General features: G+C 39.0%; 1 protein-coding gene across 1 annotated transcript in view; it reads left to right on the top strand.

The window, feature by feature from the left end:
* CTNNBL1 (catenin beta like 1) overlaps nucleotides 1-27,418 on the top strand; it is a 178,572-nt gene that overhangs the window by 45,251 nt on the left and 105,903 nt on the right. Inside the window, exons 2-4 of the mRNA XM_036902319.2 lie at nucleotides 3,060-3,248; nucleotides 7,012-7,118; nucleotides 16,895-17,034. Coding sequence (XP_036758214.2) covers nucleotides 3,060-3,248; nucleotides 7,012-7,118; nucleotides 16,895-17,034 — 436 coding nt within the window. The remainder of the gene's footprint in view (nucleotides 1-3,059; nucleotides 3,249-7,011; nucleotides 7,119-16,894; nucleotides 17,035-27,418) is intronic.

The raw sequence follows: 27,418 nt of genomic DNA on the forward strand, positions 1-27,418 counted from the left end.
GGGTGACACTTAATAAATATTTGTTAAGGAAATGAATCTTAACCATTATTATTCAGAGTGGTCAAATTTCAGAAGTGAGTAGAAACTTCTCTGGAGTGTTGATATCTGAAAAAGAGACAAGGGTTGAGAAGAGATGTAAAGAACAGAAGTTCTTAAAAATTTGCCTTGGGAGAAAAAAAAGCCAAAATAAAGCACATGAGGGCCTTTGAATGGCTCACGCATCAGAGGGTAGGGAGGCAGGAGCTGATAATGTTGGTGGTGGAGGCAGAGCATCCCAGTGGGTTCTGCGGTGCTCTGCCAGAGTTTGTCATGCAAGGAACTAAAGCTGAATACCCTGTGTGAGGGGGAAGGGAGTGGAGAACAGTTGGTGAACCCAAAGGTTACCCTCCAGGGGATATTGTGCTTATTTAGACTGTTCATAAAGGTGAACAAAGTTATTCTTGTCTCTAGAATACTGGTTCTGTCTGTCCCTGGGTCCCCATTTAGACATTACCCTGATGGAAGCCTGGGGCTGCAACTGTTCCCCCTGTTTACTTGAGGGCCCTTCATGCCTTAGAATTGTTTAATAAATTATCTGTTGTATGAGTGGTTTAACAAATACTATTTTAACTTGACCAAGGTCTTGTATGACTTATATTTATGGGTACATATTATTGCTTGAAAGCCCCTCAAATCTATTTCAGTTAAGGTCCTGGAATCATGGTAGATTAGCAAACCTCCCTTCTGGAGGGCACCAGGTTGTCTTTGCAAGAGTTCATTAAAGGATCTCAGGCATCCTGTCTCCCTGCTTACAAAATAGAGCTGTTGACTACTCTTCCCCAGAGATGTGAAGATTAAAAGAGATGCTTTCATTTCTGCAGAAGGAAAGTGCTGTTTCAGTGGAAATTATTAGCAGTAAAAATGAAACCCTCCCCAACCTCTGAAATGTTTGTTTTAAAGAAGTAGATTGGAAGATGTGTTCAAAAGAGATACTGCCATTGTTCTATTTTGCATTTCATAACTATGGTAGTGTTTTCTCCTTTTAATTGTGGTCCACTGCCTTTTCTCTTTGCCCTCAGAGATAAACAATCCAGAAATCTCCTTTCCATGGAGAACTATGGGGCTCCAGCTTTGACTTGGCTGCTGAGGTAGGCTCACGCTAATCAGAATCGCAGCAGGGCTTGTTTTATGAGCCTGAAAGAATTAGTGCTCCCAGGGGTCTGAAGTTCCTTACCTGCTGGGAGCTACAGATTTCTAGTTTGAAGCCTGCCCTCCTTTAGGATCAGGCTACCTTTCCTTCCCCTTCTTTTCACATGAGAACTACCACCTCTTTTTTCCTGTAGTCTGTGGTTATTAGTATGTTCATTTATTTTTTTTAAGTATAGACCAGTAATGATGACAACAGATTTTAGTAACTTTTGTATTTATGGATAGAGTGTGATAATATCAAATTATATTCTATTCCAGGGAGAATAGAAACAGAGTGAAAAATAGCAGGTGGTACCCCACAAACCAAATTGTCTAAAGTGGGTTTCCTAAGTAATGTCATATGCTTAGACTTACTGAAGCACCTGGTATGTGGAACCTGCAGGGTACATGAATATAGAGGGGAATGACACCACCAGGATAGTGGAGTTTAGTAACAATGTGGGTTATAAGCTACAAGATGATGCGTGTAATGCATATAATAGAAGTTTGCCTGTTTTCACTAAACAACTTAGCAGGCTGGCAGAGAACGACATTTTCTTTTGTTCCATAGTAACATACCTTGTTGAATCTAGCCTAGCACATTGCTGGTGTGTCCAATTATTATAACATAAAGAAAAGCTCATTGAAGAGTCTAACACAGGTATTTTGTGTTGGGGGAGATAGAATCATGTGGGTTACCTTATAATGATAATTTTATATATTTGTTTAGTACTGTTATACTTTAGAGTTCTTTCAGTAAAGTTTGCAACCATTGGTACAAACTTCCAGTTATGAGTAGGATCTAATGTATAGCAGAGTGGCTATAGTTAACAGTACTGTATTGTATACTTGAAATTTGCTAAGAGAATAGATCTTAAATGTTCTCACCATCAAAAAAAGAGAAAGGTAATCATGTGAGTTATGGAAGTGTTAACTTTATTGTGGCAGTCATTTCACAATATACATGTGAATCAAATCATCATCTTGTATATCTTAAACTTACACAGTGTAATATGTCAGTTTTATCTCAATAAAGCTGGAAAAAAATGGTAAACACACAAACATCCGTTTGAAGTTCACAGGGAAAAGAGTTATAATCTCTGTTTGCAGATGAGGAAACTAAGGCTTGGAGAAATTAAATGACATGCCCAAAATTGTGCCACTAGTAACTTGACCTGAATGGAGACGTTGGGCCGTTTGATGTCTAGTATGTGGCTGTTTCTCCTCAGTTCTGAGGCCCATTTCAGTAGTGCCCTGTTTTAATCCATTCGTTGGAAAGCAACTGGGAGAACTCTTCCATGGATTGCAGTATCAAAGGCAAAATGAAGTCCTACTGCGGTACAAAGAGCCCTGGGCTTGGAGTCAGGAAATACCAATTCTGTTTTCAGTGCTGTTGCTGTTTTGTGACCTTGGGTAATGCTTGGCCTCTTGGCCTTACTCTACTCTTCTGGAACGAAGGAGTTTGGAGTGCAGTAGACCCTTGGAAGTTGCATATGTAATATTCTCTGTCTGAGCAAACCCTGTGCTAAAGGATTGGTGTTGGGGAGTGTACCCTAACTAGTAAGTTGAGCCTAATCCATTGTCCTCCTCTCGAACGGCTTTGTTCTCTGTGATTTCTGTATTCACGGGAACTTTGGTTAAAAAAATTCTGTAAAAGAAACAGCCAGCTGCCTTGTAGGTGACTTTAATCATGTATTTATAGAATCATTAAGGGTCAAATCAAAAATAACTGCATAGTGCTTTACTCCATTTTGTGGGAGAAATTACATGCTATAGTGCTGGAATAGCATTAGTTGGGGAATTCTTGAAAGCTTTTAGGATATTTGCTGTATATGTCCTTCTGCATCTTTTCCAACTCTAAAATCCTGTGTCTCTTTTTTTCTCTTTCTCAGCCTAACAGGGGCACAAAACGACCCCGGGATGATGAGGAGGAAGAGCTGAAAATGCGTCGGAAACAGACAGGCACTCGAGAACGCAGCCGCTATCGGGAGGAGGAAATGACTGTGGTGGAAGAAGCAGATGATGACAAAAAAAGGCTGCTTCAGATTATTGACAGAGACGGCGAGGAGGAAGAGGAAGAGGTAAGGCGGGAGGGAAGGCTGGCCCTGACGCACTGTCTGTAGAGTGTAATTTTAGGTGAATCACTTAATTTCTCTGAGCTTACCAGCTTAATCTTGTAAAATAGGGTTAAGAATATTTATTTGACATTGTTGACATAAAGGTTAAGTGGGGTAATGTAGTGGGAAAGCATTTTACAAAGTGCAAAGAACATTACAGAGAGTTTTTAAGTAATTCTGGGCTCTGTGTTCTAATTGAGGCCCACGCCCTGGACTCTGAGGCTGTTGGTGTTGATTGAGGAGAGCCAGCAAGGCTCCCTAGACTGTTTGGAGGACACGTACAAGGCACTTAGCATCTTTGAATATAGTCAGTAGTCTTTGAAAAGGGAGTGTGATTTTGTCAAACACGAAGAAGAAGGCTTTTCCAGTAGTTGAAATGGCATTAGCAAAGCAACAAAGGTGGAGAAGTTAAAAAGGAACTGAGGGATTAGGTATTTAGGTGTGACTTTAAAAATTCAATTTAGGGCAAGCTTCCAAAGGCCTTCCTATTTGCTGTTCCTCTAGATGCCTTAGGGCCTTTGCACTCATTCCTGCCTCTGGACCTTGTTTCTTCGGTGCCTTCTGCCGCTCTTCTTCCCCTAATGCTTTGCAAAGCTGTCTTCCCATTCAGAGCTCATTTCAGATGTTTCCTCCTCAGAGAAGTCTCTCCTATATCTGAGGTAGCCCTGCAAGTCATCCTCTCATTTTCTTACTGCTTTATTCTGTATATTGTCTTTACAGCATTGATTATAATCTGAAATTCCTGTTTGTCTCTTTTGCTCATTTGTTGTTTTCTCCCCAACCGCTTGTGAAAACAAGGACTAGCTCTGTTTTGTTCACAGCTGTAACTCTCACACTCAGAGCAATGCCTGGCTCTTGGGAGGCACTTTATAAATATTTATTGAATGAATAAATGTACAAAATTGAGAAGAGTAGAGGCAAAATATCAGTGATTAAAAGTAAAAAGACTTTACCTTTGCATCTTTTAAAATCCTTAAGTGTTAACTTGTATGTTATTTCACTCTGGCATTTTGTTCAACATGAATTATTGAAATGGAGTCTTAAGAGCCAGCTGTTTTTTGGTTCCTTCAAAGACATGATGCTAAGTTTGGATTTAAAAAACAAAAGCTGGAGTGTGAATCTGAGGAGAAAAATTAATCGATTCATATTCCAAAAAGGTCTTTTCTGTGTTAGGACAATAACTCTCTGTTCATTAGGATTTGTACCAGTGCTGCTTTGGGGGTCTGCTCCTAAGAGATGGTGACCCTTTGGAAATCTGTGATGGAACAGTCCTGAATTTCCTGTGTGAGGGCAGCAGCCCTGCCAGGCTTTGACAAACAGTGTGTAGCATGCCCGCCCTCCCTCCTCACTAGCTTCTGCTCAATCTGTTAGCCCTGCGGCAGCAGTTAATTGGCAGGTATAATTCCCATGTAGGGCAAGGCTGGTACTGGAGGATTAGGACAGTAGCTGTCATGGGTAAGTGGTTTCTAGCCTGGGAGACAGAAATGTAATGTGGGAACCAGGCCTTCAGTTAAGGGACAGGGAAAAAGAGATCGCTTTGTAAAAATGACACATGGAAGGCTATGAGTCCAGGAGTTATTTTCTCACTGCCACCAAAGTCCCATTTGATGAGAAATAAGTGATGTTTGCCCCTGGAAAGTCACGTGAACTTGTAAAATATTATTGTCCTTTTTGTGCTACATCACCAGCATTCATCTTTCTGAAATCTCCCTCTGGTTTCTGACATTGAGCTATTGGAGATATTGCTGTGGCTGATGACTAAGACTGATAATTCAGTTTTTCCCCAGTATTGGAGAGAAATTAAAGGAGGGAAGGCCAAACCCTCGAGAGGCTAAGACTTGGGGAATCCCATGAGAGCTGTATTAACAGTAATATGGCTTTCTACAGGGTGGGCAAGATGTTAGCTTAGGGAAGAGCAGTGGGTATTAAGGTTGCTTGAAAATGATTCAGCCCTTTCCTAGAAATTTTGATTATTTTAGTTAATTCCTAGTGGTATGTTGGGCACATCATGCCTATTGCTAATAGTAATGATAACAACTTACATTAATATAGTGTCCTGTCATTTAGAAATCAATTTTATATACCTCATCTCTTTAGGTCATCTCTATGACCTTGAAAGATAAAGGTAATGTTTTTGCCTTCCCTACCTTCCTTCCCTCTTTCAACAGATCTTCACTGGATGCCTGCTGTGTGCCAGGCACTGTGATGGGCACTGGAGAGTCAGCAGTGAACAAGTAGACATGGGCCACCAACATGGGTGTTTGGGGTTGGAGAGATTGTCTGGGCTAGACCCTGCCAGACCTTCCTTATACAGGTCATGTGAAGGATTTGGGATTTTATTCTAAAAGCCAAGTGGATGAATTCAGGAAAGATTTATGAGGTAGAATCAACTGGACTTGGTAAGGGTTTGAGGAATATATTCAGCAGAGTAACATTGCCACGTGGCTAGTAAGTAGTGAAGTTAGGCTTCGAGTCCTGACTGAGCTAGGGCACTGATTCCAATTTTTATCATGTCAGGGAATGATATTTAAGCTATAGACACTGGGGAGGGAGTAGGGGTCTCCCCTTTAAGCTGTAGACACTGGGAAGGGGATGGGGTCCAAAAGAATACCTGAGGGTCCAGGAGTCACTGATACAAATCTAAGAAAATGTGTCATGCCCAAAAATGAATTTATAGGTATTTGCCACTTAAAATCCAATATATGAAAATCGACATTTGATAAAATAATAGCTAACATTTTGTAGTAGTTACAAAATTACGGGATGATTCAGTGCTTTCCAAAAGGATCTATTTCATGTTCTCTATTAACAGCAGTTTCTTTATTGCTCTAAGGTGTGAGTTATGGTCAGTGACTACAGAGCTGTGAGGAGTTGGGAGAACGTTAGAGGCAGAGCACATGGCAGCACATTACTTTAAACTGGAAAATAAACTGAGGTGAAAACAGTTCTGAAATTAGAGTGTAGATTTTTTTGGAGGAAAATGATTCAGTTTTCAAAAATTCATTTTATGTAACTTTGTAGGTATTATTCTTGTGAATGATGTAAGAAAACTCTGTATGATCTAGTTTTTTTATGCTTCCTCTGAGGTTACTAAATTCTTGATGCTACATTGGGATTCCAAGGTTTCTTTGATTCCTTTCTTAGCAGCTAGTAAGGACCAGATACAGTAATGTGTGAGAAATGCAAAACAGTAACTATTGCTAAATAACAATCCTTCTGATTTATGGGCTATATAGAAATAGGCGGTGAGTCGGATTTGGCCTGTGGACTGTAGTTTACCAACCTCTGGTTGGGGGAAAGATTAAGGGCCACTGTCACTGACTCAGGGTTTGACCTTGAATAAATTATTTCAAACCTCTGAGTATTGTCTTACCTTTACAACAAAGGAGACAACAAAATAAATATTAGGTTCAATAATGTTATCTAATATTGTTGCTTATGCCATGTCATACAGTATGCTCAAGAAATACTTGTTGAATGAATGAGTCTTTAATACCTTAAACTGAACTTCCTGTGCTGGATGTGAGACATACACAGTGATACAAAGTAACATATGCTGTAGTCCGTTACCCCTCTTTATAGTGGGGGAGATAAAGTATGTACTGTACATTTAACCCAGAAAGGTGAGTGGCAGAATGGCATGTAAGAGCCATGGGAAAGAAGTAGTAATCAGTGAAGAAAATAATCTCTTTGGACTGAAACTGTTGCATTTGTCCCTTCATGCCAGGAGGAACCATTGGATGAAAGCTCAGTGAAGAAAATGATCCTCACATTTGAAAAAAGATCGTATAAAAACCAAGAGTTGCGGATCAAGTTTCCGGACAACCCAGAGAAGTAAGGCCCTGTTTTGCTGACACCTGAGGTGTTTTGTTTGCTGTTTTTGTTTGTTCTATCTGCTTTAGTTTCTGTAACTTGGGTCATGAGTACCAGGACAAGCCACATGTTTGGGAAATCACTAGAACAACTCACAGGCCTCAGAGTCAGTATTACTCAAAAGTACACAACATGATCAGCAAGAGGGAAAGACACATCAAGCGAGTCTGGAGAAATTCCTGTACAGGCTTCCTGTGTTGTCTCCCTCCCATTGGATTATATGCAGATGTGCTGCTTTTTTCCAGCAGTGAAATACACCCACACGTGTGCATTGTTTCTGTCCAGGGAAGCCCATTTGAGACCTTGAGTCCAGGGTATCTGTTGAGGACAGGTCATGCAGGCATTCTCTGCCAGCAACACTTAACAAAATTCCAGACTCCAGGAAAGCAGATGTTCAGTGCCCCAGATGGGCTCAACAGACTTCTCACTTAGGGAATGTTTCAAAAGCTAAGTTCCCAGATACCAGCCTAGGAAGAGGCCCTTCTAAAGATTAGACCTGTATAACTCTTTTCTTCACTATTCTTCTTAAGGTCCAAAGAAAACAGACCATAGCTGCCATTAGTGATAGTTTTACTCTTGAAAAAATGTCAAGGGCTTTGGGGTTAGACAGATATGGTGTGACTTCCACATGACCTTGAATAAGTCACTTGTCCTTCCCTGGCTTCAGGTGTCTAATCTGTATAAAGAAATAATACCTCCCTGACAGTGTTGTTGTGAAGATTAAATAAGAATAATGGCAAATGAATGGCTCAGTGCCTGGCACATAGTAAGTGCTCATGAACTGATAGTTAATATGATTACCTGGCTCCTCAGTGCAATGTGAAGTGCTATCATTAGGAAACTGGTATCTTTTAGTTTTGAATCCTAAGTAAAGGGGTTATACAGATTTTAATGTTCTAAGTCTCTCTTTCCCTCCCTGTCTTTCTCCCTCCCAGGTCACACACTTTTAATGAATCTTAATATGCCCAAGGCCCCTAGGCAATTAAGAGTTGAGTACAGTCTTTGTATGCAAGTTTACAGGTTATTAGGGAGACTGACTATAAATGCACAGTAGAAGGAAATACACTTTAAAAGAGATACAAGCAGTAGCAACAACAAATGTTGGTGAGGATGTGGAGAAAGGGGAACCCTCCTACACTGCTGGTGGGAATGTAAACTAGTTTGACCATTGTGGAAAGCAGTATGGAGATTCCTCAAAAAACTCAAAATAGAAATACCATTTGACCCAGGAATTCCACTTCTAGGAATTTACCCTAAGAATGCAGCAGCCCAGTTTGAAAAAGACAGATGCACCCATTATGTTTATCGCAGCACTATTTACAATAGCCAAGAAATGGAAGCAACCTAAGTGTCCATCAGAAGATGAATGGATAAAGAAGATGTACATATACATAATGGAATATTATTCAGCCATAAGAAGAAAACAAATCCTACCATTTGCAACAACATGGATGGAGCTAGAGGGTATTATGCTCAGTGAAATAAGCCAGGTGGAGAAAGACAAGTATCAAAAGATTTCACTCATCTGTAGAGTATAAGAACAAAGAAAAAACTGAAGGAACAAAGCAGCAGACTCACAGAACCCAAGAATGGACTAACAGTTACCAACGGGAAAGGGACCGGGGAGAATGGGTGGGAAGGGAGAGATAAGGGGAAAAAAGGGGCATTATGATTAGCACACATAATGTTGCCGGGCGGGGGGCCACGGGAAAGGCAGTATACACAGAGAACACAAGTAATGATTCTATAGCATCTTACTACGCTGATGGACAGTGACTGTAATGGGGTATGTGGTGGGGACTTGATAATAGGGGGAGTCTAGTAACCACAATGTTGTTCAAGTATTTCCACATTAACGATACCAAAAAAAAAAATGTATGGACAAAAAAAATAAAAATAAAAAAGAGATACAAGCAGAGTGCTGCCGGAGTATAAAGAAAGTGAATACTAAGTCAGAGGCTGTTGAGGGCTTCACAGAAGAGGTGGTATTTGAGCTGGGCCTTGAAGAATGATTTTGATTTTAATAGGCAGAAAGGAACATGGAGAAGCCTACCAGGCAATGTGATTAGCATGAACAAAGGCACAGAGGGCATAAAGTCCTCGCTGCAACCTGGTGAGACTAATGTGATCCATATGTTCTCACTGTGCTATAGATGAAGAGGTAGAGGAGAACCTGGTTACTGGACCAGGGGCCACAAGCCCTTTTTGACAGCAGGAGTAGCTAGGTCAGAGCTCATGAGGCTTTCCCAACACCAGAGTCCTTCAGGTTTTGGGCTGACCTCCACTGCACAGTAGCACTTGTCACACTGTGCTGCATATGTGTGTGTGTGTATGTATGATTGGTTACACAATACATAGGTAGATTCATTGTAAAAATTACTGACCAATGAAAAAGCAGAGTAAAAAATTGAAGTTCTGACCTCTTTGCCTTCCCCTACCTAAAGATAGTCCCTGTGAACAACTCTGTGAGTATCCTTTAGGTAAGTCTCTGTTCATTTACATGTATATGTTAAATTTTGAAAAAATGCAAAATTTTTTTCCTTCCTAGATCATAGTGTACATTGGTCACATAACAGATCTTTCCATCTTAGCACATGCATATTTACCTTTTGTTCAATGACCAGTACATAGTATTTCATGATTTAGAGATACCATGACTTAACTTATTGTTTTTCTATGAGTAGACATTTGGTTATTTTAAATATTGACTTTTATGAGCAATGCCACAGTGAACCTGCCCATATACTTGTGTCTTGGTATACATGTATATCTATAGGATAGATAGCTAAATATTGAATTCCCAGATTGAAGAGTATGTATGTTTTAAACTTTGAAAACTACTGCCAAGTTCCCCACTGTCTCCTTTTATTCTCCCACCAGCAGGTGTCTTTCCTTACAGTTTTGCCCACACCGAATGTGAAGGGTCTTTAACATCTTTGCCATTTGTTTTATTGTTATTTCATTAGTCAGTAGCCTTCCTGTCTTAGAGTCTGTGTTCTTTTTTAGGAGGTGGTCTATATCTTTCTGTCTCTGTTTATAGTATCTAGCACCATGCCTGCCATGCTATAGAAGCTTTGTAAACATGAGTGATATGCTGTATAGTTAATGTCATGTTTATTACATCCCCATTGCTCAGAACCAAGGGTATTAGGAGGAGACTGTGCCATAGGTTGATAACACTGGAAATTTAAGAAACCTAATTCACTACTTGGAATGCCAGTTGCCTTTGCCCACTTGGTAGGTATACTTCTGTCAATTCAGAGCAGTGAGTTTCTGTGAGTTATGTTCACCGTCTACAACTTAGGTACTGCAGATGCTCTAGTGTTACAATTCATAAACTTTTTAAGAAAATACTTTATTAAAAAAACCCTCAGTGTAGTCCTTTCAGACAGAATTTATATATATTATTTTAGTCTTTAAATCTGAACATTTGAAAGTTAAAATTATATATAAAGAATGTTTTTTTTTTCCCATGTGCAAAAGCAGTTAGAGAAACTACATTGTACCTTGAGTCCTTGAATTCTGACTGGTGCAGTGTCTTTTATAATTCTCTCGACCAGTGAGGTGCAATTAAGTTGAAAATGGGTAGAGCATATTTGAATGAAACTTTCCGGTTGAGATCAGAAATATTCAAATTTATTTTCCCATATATGCAATTGTCATTTCGATTGCATACCCAAAAATGCCTTTCTTCATTTTGCTGCATTTCAGATTCAATTGACAATTCTCCTTATGCAGCCTCTACTTTGCTCTGTCATGTTTCTCCCATACATCTCTCAGTAGAATGCATTATTTCCCTAGTAAGTTTGTTAGTGGTTCTTTTCACTTTTGCAGGGCAGAATTATTTAGTTTAATGGTTCTCAAACTTTTTATTCCCAAACTTTGATACTCTTAAATTATTGAGTACCCCAAGTGCTTATCTAGTCAATTCTGGAATACATGAGTGCACATTTCATTAACCATTAGTGCAATGATACCATCACATGTTGTGTAGAACTCTGGAAACTCCACTGTACACTCTGGAGATGATGAGTGAAAAAGGCAAATGTTTTGGAATTTTATTAAAATAGTTTTAATCTTAGAGCCCTGGAAGGATCTCCATCCAACTCCCACCCACCACTGTAGGGTCCCAGGACCACACTTTTTTTTTAAAATTTTATTTTGGTATCATTAATCTACAATTACATGAAGGACATTATGTTTACTAGGCTCCCGCCTTCATCAGGACCACACTTTGAGAACCACTGATTTCGTCGGGTGGAGGAAGCATCATGTTCCCTGTGTATTGGTAGCTGGTTTTGTAATTGCAGGAGGACTCATTGGTTCCTGCTGCTTTTCTGGTGTTTTGAGCTTTGCTGGTCATTGGCTAATATTTAGTCTTGTTGAAGGATAACGTCTTCTGGTCCAGAGCAAATGTATGTGGGCAGGCTAGCAGAGTACTCCTCCTCATACCAGATGGAATTGATGACCAATGACCCCACCTCAGCCTGGGTTACTGTTTTAATATGTTCCTCTGTTGCTTTCCTGTTGACCTCTGACTTGATCCTTTCCCCCGGCTGTGAGTCATCTGTTGCAGAAGATGTACCTAATTCCTAGACAGCCCTCTGCAAACATTACAGTGTCTGCTTTAAATGAGTAGATTGAGACTTTGTCAGCCAAAAAAGAAGAAATTTTTCTTTATTACAGCATAGCAAACTTGGGGGGACCCTAGATTTGTTGAGTACCTACTATGTGCCAGCTATTATGAGGCCCTTTATATATTTATTATCTCTATGACCTTCATTATAATTCAGCTAGGCTTAGAGATAAGTTGGTTTATATTCTCTGCCCTCCTTGACCAGGTTGGGTCCTTGTGCTCTGTGTTCCAGTGATAATCCTCATGGGCAACACCAGACATCCTTCCAATTAATTATATGTAATAGCTGTTTATGTTTATGCTAGTCCAGGAGCTCCATGAGGACAGCAACTGGTATTTTATCTGTTATATCCTCATTACCTAAAAAAGTGACTGGCAACTAGTATTGCAGTTACAGTTGGCTAAAACCATGAAATTCAGTGGATAGTTGTTGACACACTGCCCGTGATTACACAGCCAGGAAATAGTGTGGCTGGGAGTGTGACCCAGGTCGCCTCATTCCCAAGTCTGTCTGGTCATTTCCCACTATATCTCACTACTTATGTAATACCAGATCCCAGGAGTATTTTTATGAGGTTTCCTTGCTCACAATTGACTTTCTACTTGTTTTGTTTTGATAATTTTCTGACTTGTTAAACTTAACAATATTGGGTCACCTGCATATTTAGATGAATTTCAAAGTTGCAAGGGGATGAAAGATTCAGTCCATTCTCCTAATTCTTGATTTTTATTGTATTATCTTTATTAATTACCCCAGTAACAAGGATCTAACTTTCCAAAGAAACTTATTTCATTGATTTGGCAGCTCTGAGTCTTTAGGTTTCAACTCAGAATGAAAAAGAATTTCAACAGATTCTTATAGAACAGGCTATCTAGACTCCTTATTATCTCAGTTGCTTCCCCAAATTAGTTCCCATATTCCTCTTAAAGTATGGTTCCCATAACAGATGTCACAAACTTTTAGAGCCATCTAACCAAGCATGAAACTCTATATTGTCTCCTTTAAGCAGCCTGAAACCACAGCAGTATTTGTGGTAGCTACTTTCCTCTGCTCCTTCATTTGGCTTCATCTGCCAAATTTCTACAGTGCATCAGGGAGTGTGCCTGGTGCTGGGTATCCAGAGATGAATTGAAAAGTAGTCTCTGCCCTGGTAGAACCATCTCATGGTCTGATTTGTGTTGCAGTTACAGTTGACTAAAACCATCAAGTCCTTTCACATGTGTGCTCTTACCAGGCTGTATCTTTTCCACCCCAAACATTTGTACTTAACATTTTGGTTCAGTGCAGTTCCCTGTGTGTATCCTAGATTATTTTCCTCCTGTTAGATTTGGTCCATCATTATCACCCATCAGGAATTTTTTGAATTGGTTCTCTCAGCTGTTGTGTTTGCTCTCTCTGTAAGCTTTGTGATATTTGTTAAGGTTGCCTTTTATATATGTTTTCCCAAGTCGTTGATCAAAAAAATAACAATAAAATTACGTAGTTAATCTGAACAGGCTCAAGGACTGAGCTCTGCAGGATACCACTAGAGACTTCTCTCTCCAGGCTGACATATATTCATTTGATGATCACCTAAGTCCCCAAATATTTTTCTTGTACTCAGCATGATTTTGTTTATTACTATTTAGTGCCTAGTCTCCCTTGCCAATTTTTCCAAGTGAACTGTAAAATCTTTTGTCAAATTGCTCTCCAGAAATCGGATTTATTTTTAAGTACCCATGGAAGGCAAATAAGCCTTAGAGGTTTGCTGAGCCCTTTAGGTTCAGAGGTTATATAGATCTGCTGCCTCATGGGATGTCTGAATTCTGCACCTGCCCTCCTGAGTCATGATTCTGGCTTGGCATCCACACTTTAGGTAATGGGGAATTAGTGCTCTAAAAAGGCAATCTATTTGTAAGCACAATGGAAGGAGCCTGTTAAAGTGGTAAGGTGGTGAGGACCTTGACAAAAATAATTTTGAAATTTACTTGGAATAAGAAGCAGGTGAGAATAGACAAGGAAGCATTGAAGAAGAAGAATAACAGGGGTATGTTTTGCAGTAACAGACATAAAATATACTGTAACAAAATGGAAGTGTGGTCCTGGCTCAGGAATTTGCAGACAAATCAATGAAATGGAGTGAAAAGCCCATAAAATGATTTAAGAGTATACATTAAAATTTAGTGTATGATTGAGGTGGCATTTCTTCAGATCTGTGGAAAAAGAGTAGATTATGGTATTAGAGCAATTGGCCAAACATTTGCAGAAAATAAAGTTAGATCTTTTCCCCGTATCATATGCTAAAATAAATTTCAGATTTATTTACTCCTAAACATTTAAATATGTATAAACATAAAAGTGCACCATAAAATATATCTGATCTTAGCATAGAAAAAGCCTTGCCCAGGATACATTTTAAACTGAGTTCATAAAGACAGAGATTTGAGTACTTAAACTTTTAAAAACCTTTATGTCAAAAAGCACGATGTACATATTAAATGGGCAGTTATTTTTTTTCTGTAACATATGACAGATTAATTTCTTTAATATATAGAGTGCTTATAAATCAATAAATAAGATGAGCACTTGATATAAAAATGGGTAAAGAAATAAAAATAGCTATTAAACATTAACACAATTTTAATTATCTTCAAAATGCAAAATAAAAAATAAGTTATATTTCCCATTTCCAATTGGAGGAGATTTTAGATAGATAACACTGTTTTGGAAGAGGGTGAGGAGAAACAGGCACTTCATACACTATTGGTACCTTTCTAGCAGGATATATCAAAATCTGTTAACATATGCATACTCTCTGACTTGGCACTTTCCTTCCTGGGAATTTATCCTAACACAGTAATAATTAATAGTAACTATGAATCTTAGTGTTACTTGTAATAAGGGAAAAAATTTGAACAGTCTGAATATTTGACAAAAGGGTATTGATAAAATAAATTATGATGCATCAACACAAGGGAATACCATGTAGCTTTTTAAAATGTGTTATTTAGACCAGGGACTTCAGTTAACCCTTCATCTCCTACACCTGCTCTGTGACTGATGGGCAGTCTCTCCTTGGAACACGTGTTGAGAAGGATTCTGATGAGCTCAGCAGAAAAGAGTGCTGTGCCCAGTGAGGGATTTTTGTCATGGGAGAACGAGAAGGACTAGGACTGAGAGCAGTCAGATGCTGGCCTTACCTGTTGTAGAAGAGTATTTCATAAGGGGAATTTCTCAGCCTATGTTAAAAACAACAGCAAAAATTGATTATAGAACTATGCTATAGGTTACTTTAGGTAGGAAAAAGGCTAAGAGTTGAGAAAAGTGACTTAAACATTCCAGAGTATTATTAATGGTTATTTCTGGTTAATAAAATTATGGGTGGTTTCTGTTTACTTTTTGAAAGTTTGTGTTTCTTTTGCCAGTTTTCTACAAAAAGTAGTATTTTATAATTAAGAAAAAATGTATATCATGATTGGTGCACATGGTGTGTGTGGGGTCACAGGGAAGACAGTGTAGCTCAGAGAAGACAAATAGGGGACTCTGTGGCATCTTACTACACTGATGGACAGTGACTGCAGTGGGGTATAGGGGGGACTCGATAATAAGGGTGAATGTAATAACCACATTGTTTTTCTTGTGAAACCTTCATAAGCGTGTATATCAATGATACCTTAATAAAATAAATAAATAGATAAAAGAAAAGAAAAAATATATATGTGTTATGATTAAAAATAGCAGTAGGGAAAAACAATGAAAAGAGATATTGTCTAAAACATTGCCATGTTTTAAAGAATTATAGTCTCCAGATTTTGTTCTTTATAGAATCCATATTTCTGAAGAGGTGGTATTTGCCCAGCCCCTCAGCACTAGGATGAGTTCTCTATGACTTCAAGAGTCCATGACCATGTTCCTTTTTTTGTGTGGCCTCAATTCAATTAAGCAGACATCTGTGGACATATGAGACAAAGATGTAATTCCTGTCTTTAAGAAGCTTATATTCTAGAGGGGAAGATAGACATGTTATAATAGTAACAGTAGTAATAGTAGTAGTAACAGTAGCAGTAGAAGAAGAAATGAGAGCAAACATATAGTGCTTTCTATATGTCAGGTATTTTTTAATAAAAGTGTTTTATATGTATTTATTCATTTACCCTTTCCAGTAGCCCTATGAGATAGGTAAATTTATTATCCCATTTACAAACGAAGGTACCGAGTCCTAGAGAGACTAAGTAGTTCAGTCAGGTTAGTGGTTAGTCAGACCCAGGCAGTCTGGCTCCAGAGTCTGTTTAACCATTGCTTCCCCTCAGTCACTCTCAGTCAGGTATCGTTCAGTTGCTTTGCATGGATTAGCTCATTCTCTTCTCAGAACAGATCTTCCTGTTTTGTTCATTAAAGCCTTAGTGGGCATTTCTTACATGTTACTGGGGAAGGGCATTCAGACGTGAATGCAAAGCAGTTCTGTTCTTAGTGCCTGGGCATTGGTTTGTTGAAAGGTTCAGGTGTGGAAATATGAGTGAATTATCATGCTACTTCATGTATGGTGGTGATTACAGGATGCCAGAGACTAGATCTGCTTTACTTTGGGATCTACTTTCTAATCAACTAACTGGGGCAGAGGGTGGGGAGGGAGGGAGGATGGAGGGGAGGAAATTTTTGGATGGCAGCAGAATCTCAGTATCTTCCTTTGGGTAAGGGGAATAAATTGGCCCTTGATCTGAAGTGGTAAATCCTTTTTGGATTAGTAGGATAACTATGTTCAGGGCAATGGAGTGAATTACTACACCAAGGGGTAGTGGTAGCCAATCCACAGGACTGGTGGGCAGATCATTTAATGCTGCAAAATGCTTCAGGAACCTTTAAAAGACAACTTGTGGCTGCAAGAGTAAGGGGAACCCTGTAATGAAATCTGAATCCAAGATTGATTTTTGTAATGAGGAAATCGATTTCCCAAGGAAATTGTGTGACAGTGTGATGTTTGGATGAGTGTACTTCTTGGTTGGTCTGTTGTAGACACTTTGACAGATTGTCTTTCCATCTGGGTTGTGTTGTTGTTTGCTCCTAGGTGCTGATAGTTAACCTCTTTCCTTGCAGTGATGTTGTCTTGTTTTCCCCTCCTAGGTTTATGGAATCTGAGCTGGACCTAAATGACATCATTCAGGAGATGCACGTGGTGGCCACCATGCCAGACCTGTACCACCTTCTGGTGGAGCTGAATGCTGTGCAGTCTCTTCTCGGGTTGCTTGGACATGATAATACAGATATCCTTTCGGATCTGTCATCAGTAGGAAGGCTGACATGGTTGGGGAAGCTGTTTACTCTCTTCTCCTGTCTGTCTCTGTTGATGTCTGCTCTCATGTCTAGTGTGCTGTTTCCATTCTAATTATCTCCCATCTTGAGACACACGCTGCTCTTTACTCATTTGAAAATCTGGTTTTTATCTGTTAATAAATCTTGGGCAATTCTTAATTGTCCTGTTTTCTCTTTTTAGTGCCAGAATTCACTGTGATGTATCTGATCATATATTAACAATAGTAGTTTTTCAGGATCTTGATTTGGATGCCTGTTATAGAGGCAAGGCCAGACCAGGATTTGAATCTGTTTATCTAGGCATCATTCTGCTAACAGATGGCCCAGTGGAACTGAGACTAGAGGAGGCAGTGAACTGTGGTAGAAAACACATTGGAATGTCCAAGAAGACATGGATTTTAGTCTGTTTTGTCCACTGCTATATTCCCAATCCCTTAAAAGAGGCTCAGTGCACAATAACATTTAGTATTTGTTGAATGGGTATTAGGCCTAAAAAGACACTCTAGATTTGGCTCCCAGCTTCATTTCTTGGATGAAATTTGCTGCCCTGGCCAACCCTTAGTATTCTCAACTGCGAAAGTAGAGTTAATAACTTTTGCCTTTCAGTGTTATTAAGAGGATTACAAGAGGTCCTATAAATGCTGAGCAGTTTTTGATACATAGTAGGCACTTAGTAAATGTTACTTTTAACTGGATCTGAATTATGACTTCTAAAACCGTTTTATACTTTGTCTTTGCTCTCAGATGTGCAATAGCTTTACTGCAAAAGGCTTTTGATGTGCCTGTGGTTCGGGTTATGTTCATTAAAGCAAATTCTCTTCCAATAGTTCTATCTGAATCCAGATTTCCAAAGGTAAGAGACAAATGTAGTTAGTTTGCTTGAGTGATATTCATGGGGAATCTGCCTCTGCTTCATGTTATTTTCATCTTTCTGGTAATCTCTCTCCTGAGAGCATGTCTGACTAGGTTCTTTCCTGCCTAATAATTCTCATAAAAATAAATCAGTGAATGATTTTAATGCAGGTTTCTTGAAAGGTAATCTTAAGCCATTTCTAGTACTTCATGTCATGTAAGACAGTATTAAGAATTGCTCTGTCTGTCCCCAGATTGATTGCTGTGTTGCCCAGGGTTCACTGTGGGGTTCTGGGTTATATGAGAACCCAGTTAGCTTGTTTATGGGTGAGCTCACTAAAAGGTCACATGGGTTCATTTAGTAGACATGTCTTGAGTGCTTATTGTGTACCAGGCACTTTGCCCAAGGGACCATAGACTATATTGGGTGCTTAAGCAGCATCAGTCAATAAACATATATTGGGTATCTACTATATGATTACCCCTATTCAGGGTACTAACTGGTCTTTGAAGAGTTAGTAACTAAGAGTTCTAATTGGAACTTCACATTTCAGCTCACCTACAGAATGGTAGATTTTCAGAATCCAAGTAGACTAGGGATGACTTAGCCAAGTGCCGCCTTATTTAGTGACAAGTGGGAGGTCCAGATGTTAGAAAGTTAACTGTTCAAGTTGAGACTGGCACTCCAGGCACCTGATTTTCAGTCCAGTGTTCTTTCTAGTACACCTTGACTTTTTCCTATAGGATTTTTCTATATAGGATTTTCCCTGTGGGATTTAGTACATCCCTGGTAAAGTTGTATAGTTACCAGTTGCTTTGCATCTTAATACTGAAACACAGCTCTCACTCTTACTTCTATTCCTGCCAACTCAAAATGTGTAGCAGCTTTCCAAAGATACTGACATTTTGCTGATTCACCAGCCTGGTTCCTGCTGGGGAGAGACTGACACAAAAAGTGCTGTTCGACCTCAGCATACTTGGGAAAGGCAAGGGCACAGATGTTCCAAGTTGTTAAGCTCTGTTTAAAAAGGAAGAAAACCAAGTCCCCCTATAATAACTTTGACAGACTGCCATTTCCCTCCTGTTTTCTGAGAGCTAAACTGTTTTTTCGCCTCTTGTATGCCAACCTACACCCTACTGCCCTAGTGATATTTTTTTAAATCTGATTTTTAATTATGCCCTACATCAAATTTAAAGTGCATTTGAAATTTTTTTTAATTACCTAATTTTAATTAGATGCAGCAATTAGGGTAAATGTCAGCCTCCTTCAAAGTACAGTTTTTCTTGAAAGTGGTTTCAGGAAAGGGTAGGCCCTCTTGGCTTGCATCTGACATATCCTCTGTCAGTTGGAACGTTGATCTCCCAGCAGCACTGCACTCTACTTCTTGTCTTATCTGTGATCTATAATGGAAATTTTTCTTCAGGAAACGGTTGTTAACAATTTACTGTTGTACAGCTTGTAACTGTCCGAAACACCTTACCATGAATAAACAATTTCATGGCAGTCATGACTTAAATTTTTAATCTTTTTTAACTCTTCATTTATCAACCATGACCATACATTGCTGGTTATGTTCCCAATAAGCACAGGTCATCTGTGCTTTGTCCTTCTTTGAGAAAACATAAACTGTAGGGATTTTAATTGGATCAGAGGCTGGTTTGTTGTAACCTTAAGAAGCAGAGGATGTGAGAAAACAGCTTGTGCCTTGTCCTTTCAACCCTGTGAAACAGCTCCAGAGTTTATCCTGGCACTTGGCATCACTGCTGCTGGTGAGGGCTTGTCAGCGCTTCTGTGCCTCCTCTCTCCCCGTGAGAGGTTGGAGCCCAGCCATCAGTTGGCTGCGTGTGGAATTCTAGTCTGTGAAGAGCACCTCTCACAGTGAGGGGCAAAGAGGGAGGGGCACATCCCTCACACAGTATTGAAGAGTCACTCTGAATGCAGCAGGAAGGAGTGCAAGGTGGGATCCAACAGCTGTTGCCTTTTAGAAATACTGCTTTTTAAAACAACTTTTCCTTTAAATCATTTAAACATGTTGAGAGTCCCTTTTATTGTGAACCTTTTGGAGTGTTTCTACAGAAAAGCAAAACCAAAGATTCATTTGAAGATATTTTCTTAAGGTATTGCTAAACAGTTTTTGTGGCCCGATTTAAGCCAGATTTACTCAATTTGCTTAAAGAAACAAGGAGGAATAAAAAAGGGGAAGATAAAACCCCAGATGGTGGTTGATCAACCCTTCTGCTACCACCAAAAAAAACCCCCAAACCCAAAAAACACTACATCCATAAGTATCCTATTTTTGTATGTCATTTGCTGTGTTCTTAATTTGAGTGACAAGTCAGTGGAATTCTTTTTCAAGTCCTTGTGGTTGATCATGACATTTACTGGGTACTTTGCATGATAAACCCCTGTTGGGTGCTCTTAGGGATGCAAGAAATAATAACTCCAGTTGATAGCAAAACACTCAGATTACTTTGTGTGGTAAGTGCCCTTGGAGTGTTACGCTCAGGAAATGCCACTGGAGTTCCGAGAAGGTGTGAGTCATCTCTGGCTTGGGGGTGATTAGGGAATTGAACATTGGCGATGGGCAAGCTTTTGATAGATGTGGAGATTAGAGTGCATTTCAAGTTTATTTTCTTGGTCTCTACTCTGGCAGTAGAAATTGCCATTCTTCACATGCTGGAAGCTGACATGCTCATGTAGTCACTACAAACTTACCAGGATATCAAGTCCCTGACTTTATTTTTTTTTAAAAATTCATGACTTACTGCTTCCCAGTGAAATGCCTGTATTCTTTAATAAAAAATACAGAGTAATCTAAAATAAAATTTACTCAAAGTCTGGCTTCTCTCCATCTGTGTGTGATTCAGAAAAGAAAAAAGGTCTCATTGTAGTGGTATTTAAGGCATCAATGCAGTGGGTTGCATCCTAGTACACAGGAAAGGAGAAATTTGTTAGTTACAGAGTAGATCATTGGTAGATCATTGGTGCTGATGGGACAGCTCTTTTTGTCCGGAATTTTAGGGAGTGGTCACTAGCACTATTCTTTCCTAAGTCATTAGCTTAGTTTTCTCATACTCTAGAAAGCCAGGAGGACTTGCAGAGTTGTCCTGTTGGATTTTGTGAGGAATTACTGTAGAATTGGTAAATAAGGAGCAGACAAGACTTTTTTAGACCAGCTGGGATCAACTGACCTTGAGCAGTTTGGGTCTGAGAATGCTAAAGTGGAACAAACTGGCTGTGACACACCATGTTATCCCAGAGGGGGTGTGCAATAGTCAGAGGTGCCCTGTGTTAGAGCCCCAGTGTTAATGAGCAGGAATAGGTCTGAAGGGTTTGAGCCTCTTAAGGGCTTTCTTCTAATTGAACTGGGAGAGAGTTGGCTGTTGCTCCAGTGCCTTCCTGCAAGTGCTGTCTAACAAGACTTGTATATCTTCAGCTGTTGTTTTGCTAGGAGCTATTATCATCTTGATATTTCCAGAATCAAAATTACATGGGAAATAATATAATTTTTCTCATCAGAAATATAACTTCCCTGGTAACTAATCTGTACTAGTAAGCTACCCATTTTTTTGAGCAATTTAAATATGGTCTGAGGAAAGTCAGATTGGGTAAAAAAGTGCCAAAATTGCAATCTGAGAAAAGAACCTGTTAATGTACCTTTCGATCATGTTTATGAGTTTTAGATGAATTCCATGTCCCTGGGTCGCTTGCCTGTTTTGGACATTTCCCCTGTGGCATAATAGTGCCCACTAGCATTTATAGGTACTTAATGTTGAATAAATGCATTTCCTCTCTGGTATTAGTTTGATCTAGGATTGGGAGAAAATTAAGTTAACATGTTCACCTCTAGGTAGCTCTGTGCCAACTATTTTAAAAGGAGAAAATGACGTTTTTGTTTGTGTTTTGAAATTCATCTGCACTAATTGGGCTACATCTAATCACTGTCCTAGTCTTGGAATAAAAAAAAAAAAATTTAAAAACACCCCACATTTATTCCATTAAATCGGTTATATACTCTGAATCTATACTGGTTCACTTTTCTTTAAGGAAGCGTTTTTTAAATGATTGTTTAAAAAGGCCTTTTGTGTAATCTTGTCTTTCTCTCTTTTTAAAATATAACTTGATTCCTTATGGACATATCTCATTGGAGGTTAACGAGATTAATGCTGTTTCTGCACCGAGATTCTACATGGGATCAAGCCAAAAAAACCCAATTATTTAGAGCCAGAAAATAGAAATAAACACCCCTGTTTCCCCAAGCTATTGTGTTATAGACCACTTTGTGCCCAGATGATCTTATTACACTAGCTTATTGCCCCAGTAGTGGACAGGTACCGAAGGAGTGAGTGGGGTGGCCTTTCTACTCGACATGACAAAATAGGCTATCAAAAACTGTGTTTTAGTAATTCGCAGAGAGATAGGCTCTCTGTTTTCCTATTATACCTGGATGGAAGAGCCTTTTACCTTGTGAAATGAAATTGTAACTACAGAGGAAAAACCTATCACCAATGCCCAGAGTCTGCTTGTGAAGAAATGCTGGATGGGTGGCAGACGATGCTGAATTTTCACATCAAGATTGAGAGTTCATCTATCTATCTTTAGTCTCTGTTCTCTTTCCTCTTTCTGGTCTTCAAATGACCAGAAAGGTCTTCAAATATGACCTCTGTCTTCTGGGTCATATTATGTTACCCAGAAGTTGATGATTGTGATTATGGACTGATTACTGCCTTCCTGAAATGCTGTTTGGGAATCTATATAAAATCAGTTACTAGTAGGATTGGTGAGATGTTTAGCAGGCCTGGTAAATGGTAACTGACCTCTTGTTTGACTTCTCAGCTGAGGCAGGAGAGTAGGCAAGGAGATATCCCCTGAAACATAATAAAAAGTGACTTTTTTTCATAAAGTTAGACATTTATCCTATTAAAAAAACCACCTCCATTTTCAAAAATTTTTTTTCCTTTCTTTTTTTAAAGGCTTTAGGTTTAATATGTCAGCTCACATTTGTGAACATGGTATGAGACTAATCAAAGAAAAATATAGTATCTGGCCCAGAAGACCCTAGAGGCTGAAAAAGGACTTGATCAATCTGAATGTCTGTGACATGGCTGAAATATGAAATTAGGTCTTCCAACCCACTGTGACCCAGAAAGGGACACCATACTGTTGTTAGCTTAAAGTTTAGATTTTAGAGACTTCAGGAAAAATGCAGGCACCAGTGAGGGCTTTAGCCATTCTGTCGAAGATTTGTAAAGACACAATCTTTATTATAGTGCATTCATATTTTCTTGTACTTTGACTTACTTAGCCTTCGACGTACGTGACCTCACTTATTCCTTATAGCTGCTCAGTGAAATTGGCTGGGCAGAGACCATTACCGCCATTTTACAGATGAAGAAACTAAGCTGTAAGGAAATAAAGGGGCTTGAGTCAAATTACATGGCTGGTGATAATTTTGGGATAGTTCACTTCACTAAAGATATGAAGGAAAGATAAATGACATGGTCCCTGTCCTCAAATTTGCTGACTCTTTATGTGTTATTCTTTCATATATACCCTGCCTGTCTCTTGAGGCTATCGTTACTTATTAAGTAGGGTGCGATGATTATTAATTACTTAGTCATGCGTGGTGTTATTCAAAGGATGTCATGATAATACTTATTACATGCCTGATTCACAGCCTTGTCCTAAAGATATCTGACTCTACAGTGGCTGGGTGGAAGGAGAGATGAATGAAGTGTCTTGCATATTAAATTAGCACTGAATAGATAATAATTTTTACATCTCACATATAAGAGCTTTCCAAGAGGATAAAATGGGAGTTTCTTAGATGAGGATATTGAGGAGGGGTTGTCAGCATTTTGTTCTTTTTCTTGGAACTTTTAATAATTTATGGTAGAAGTAAATGACAGTTTTTTTTCTCCGTGATTCAGTAGGGTCAATAGCTAGAACCTACCTGAATCTAGCCCTATTTAAACCTGCTGTGTATTCCCTTGTGCATTAATATGAAGTGTAGTGGCAAAAGTATTGTTTTTGGAATCAAATGGACCTAACATTCTCCCTTACTATTGGCAGTGACCTTTAGGTAAGTTGATGAACTACTCTGAGCTTTAGCTTTTCTGTAAAATGGAGATCATTCTCACCTTATAATGCTAGTGTGAGAATTTAGTAGCACAGTGCTTGATACAATAATGACCTTGAAAAATTGTGGTTATTATGATAGTGACATCTTTAGAGAGGGGTAACTACTAATTCTTGCTAGTCAGTAGCTCTATGGTTTCTAGGGGTTAAAATTAACCTGGTTTTTAAAAAAATTAAACAGTTTAGGTATTTTGGCTTACTATATATCAAGTATGCTACATGGCCTTTTATATCAATGGCTTTCTAGTTACTTTGTTAATAAAGACTATAAGCATGAAAGAGTTTTTTTTTTTTTCTTAGATAATTATTTTTTATTGAAGGGTCGTTGACGCACAGTATTACATTACATTAGTTTCAAGTGTACAACACAGTGATAAAACATTTATATACATAATTCTAGGTTCCAGCTATCACCCTACCAAGCTGTTACAATATCTTGACTATATTCCTTATGCTATACATTACATCCCGGTTACTTATTTATTTTACCATTGGAAGTCTGTCCATTTTTTTTTTTTTTTTTTTTGTGAGGGCATCTCTCATATTTATTGATCAAATGGTTGTTAACGACAATAAAATTCTGTATAGGGGAGTCAATGCTCAATGCACAATCATTAATCCACCCCAAGCCTAATTTTCATCAGTCTCCAATCTTCTGAGGCATAACAAACAAGTTCTTACATGGAGAACAAATTCTTACATAATGAATAAGTTACATAGTGAACAGTACAAGGGCAGTCATCACAGAAACTTTCGGTTTTGCTCATGCATTATGAACTATAAACAGTTCAAATATGAATACTCATTTGGTTTTTATACTTGATTTATATGTGGATACCACATTTCTCTCTTTATTATTATTATTTTTAATAAAATGCTGAAGTGGTAGGTAGATACAAGATAAAGGTAGAAAACATAGTTTAGTGTTGTAAGAGAGCAAATGTAGATGATCAGGTGTGTGCCTGTAGACTATGTGTTAATCCAAGCTAGACAAGGGCAATAAAACATCCACATATGCAGAAGATTTCTCTCAGAACAGGGGGGTGAGGTTCTAAGCCTCACCTCTGTTGATCCCCAATTTCTCACCTGATGACCCCCCTGCGACTGTGCCTGTCTTAGGTTGTTCCTCCCTTGAGGAATCTTACCCGTCTCTGGCTAACCAGTCATCTTCCGGGGCCATACAGGGAAATGTGAAGTTGGTAAGTGAGAGGGAAGCCTTACTGTTTGAAATGGTTAGCTTTTTATTTCTTTGCATATTTATGCCCTGTGGCTTCTATGCCCAGCATTTGTCTTGAGGTATCTTTACCACTTGGAAGAAGTATGATACTCGGTAAATTTGATATGAGGCACGAATTCTATTTAAGGGTTGTAATTAGGAAGGAAGAAGAAAAGCTATAGAAGTAGCAGGCGGAAGAAAACATGGGAAGATTGATTATTTCTTTGACATATCTTCTTGTAGAGTAACTTGAGCATGTATAGGTTTCAAGCTACTACTTAAATTGCACACACACATTAACATAATAGGAGTATAGTTACATAACCAAAGCATATCTGTAATTACCAGCCATCTCCAGTGAAACCAAGAAAACCAGTTAGGCACCTTAGGCATTTGTGAAAACGTATCTATGATATGGTGGATATTGTCCAACTGAACTTGAACAGTCTGAGAGAAATCAGACAAATTAAAACAACCCATTCCTGGGGAATGTTCACATCCCTTATGTTCTTTTAACAGTAAATAGTCTGTAGTTGTAAGATTTTGGAGCGCTACAGTTTGCACTTCTCCTAATGCTTGGTTGAGTTCCAACCGTATAGATCCAGTCAAATTTGTTGTTTTACTGTATGCACAGGCCAGCTTAGATATCTCCTTCATTCCCATGGCAAGTCCAGGAGCTGGTGGGATGAGTACATCTACAGCTGTAGCAGTGCGTGGATCTTTGTTGGGGTTTTTTGATGATCATCTTCTGGCATGAGTCTTCCAGAGAGTGCTGATGTTGGAAGTTCTCTTTCATATCGTATCTTAGTTCATTTTCGGGGTAGCCCAATTAGGCTTTGATCTTCTGTATAAACGCAAACAGACCCTTTGCCTACACTTTTATATGCCCTTTATACCCTTGTGTAGAACTCATTGGAGGTTACCACACAGGAACTGCCCTTTTTTTTTTGTTATGTTTTGTTTTGTTTTGTTTTTGGTATCACTAATCTACACTTACATGACGAATATTATGTTTACTAGGCTCTCCCCTATACCAGGTCTCCCCTATAAACCCCTTTACAGTCACTGTCCATCAGCATAGCTAAATGTTGTAGAATCACTACTTGCCTTCTCTGTGTTGTACAGCCCTCCCTTTTCTCCTACACCCCCCATGCATGTTAATCTTAATACCCCTGCACTTCTCCCCCACCCTTATCCCTCCCCACCCACCCATCCTCCCCAGTCCCTTTCCCTTTGGTACCTGTTAGTCCATTCTTGAGATCTGTGATTCTGCTGCTGTTTTGTTCCTTCAGTTTTTCCTTTGTTCTTATACTCCACAGATAAGTGAAATCATTTGGTATTTCTCTTTCTCCGCTTGGCTTGTTTCACTGAGCATAATACCCTCCAGCTCCATCCATGTTGCTGCAAATGATTGGATTTGCCCTTTTCTTATGGCTGAATAGTATTCCACTGTGTATATGTACCACATCTTCTTTATCCATTCATCTATCGATGGACATTTAGGTTGCTTCCAATTCTTGGCTATTGTAAATAGTGCTGCGATAAACATAGGGGTGCACTGATCTTTCTCATACTTGATTGCTGCATTCTTAGGGTAAATTCCTAGGAGTGCAATTCCTGGGTCAAATGGTAGGTCTATTTTGAGCATTTTGATGTACCTCCATACTGCTTTCCACAATGGTTGAACTAACTTACATTCCCACCAGCAGTGTAGGAGGGTTCCCCTTTCTCCACAGCCTCGCCAACATTTGTTGTTGTTTGTCTTTTGGATGGCAGCCATCCTTACTGGTGTGAGGTGATACCTCATTGTAGTTTTAATTTGCATTTCTCTGATAATTAGCGATGTGGAGCATCTTTTCATGTGTCTGTTGGCCATCTGTATTTCTGTTTTGGAGAACTGTCTGTTCAGTTCCTCTGCCCATTTTTTAATTGGGTTATTTGTTTTTTGTTTGTTGAGGCATGTGAGCTCTTTATATATTCTGGACGTCAAGCCTTTATCGGATGTGTCATTTTCAAATATATTCTCCCATACTGTACGGATCCTTTTTGTTCTATTGATGGTGTCTTTTGCTGTACAGAAGCTTTTCAGCTTAATATAGTCCCACTTGTTCATTTTTGCTGTTGTTTT

Source organism: Manis pentadactyla, chromosome 5, assembly GCF_030020395.1.
Source record: "Manis pentadactyla isolate mManPen7 chromosome 5, mManPen7.hap1, whole genome shotgun sequence".
NCBI lineage: Eukaryota > Metazoa > Chordata > Mammalia > Pholidota > Manidae > Manis > Manis pentadactyla.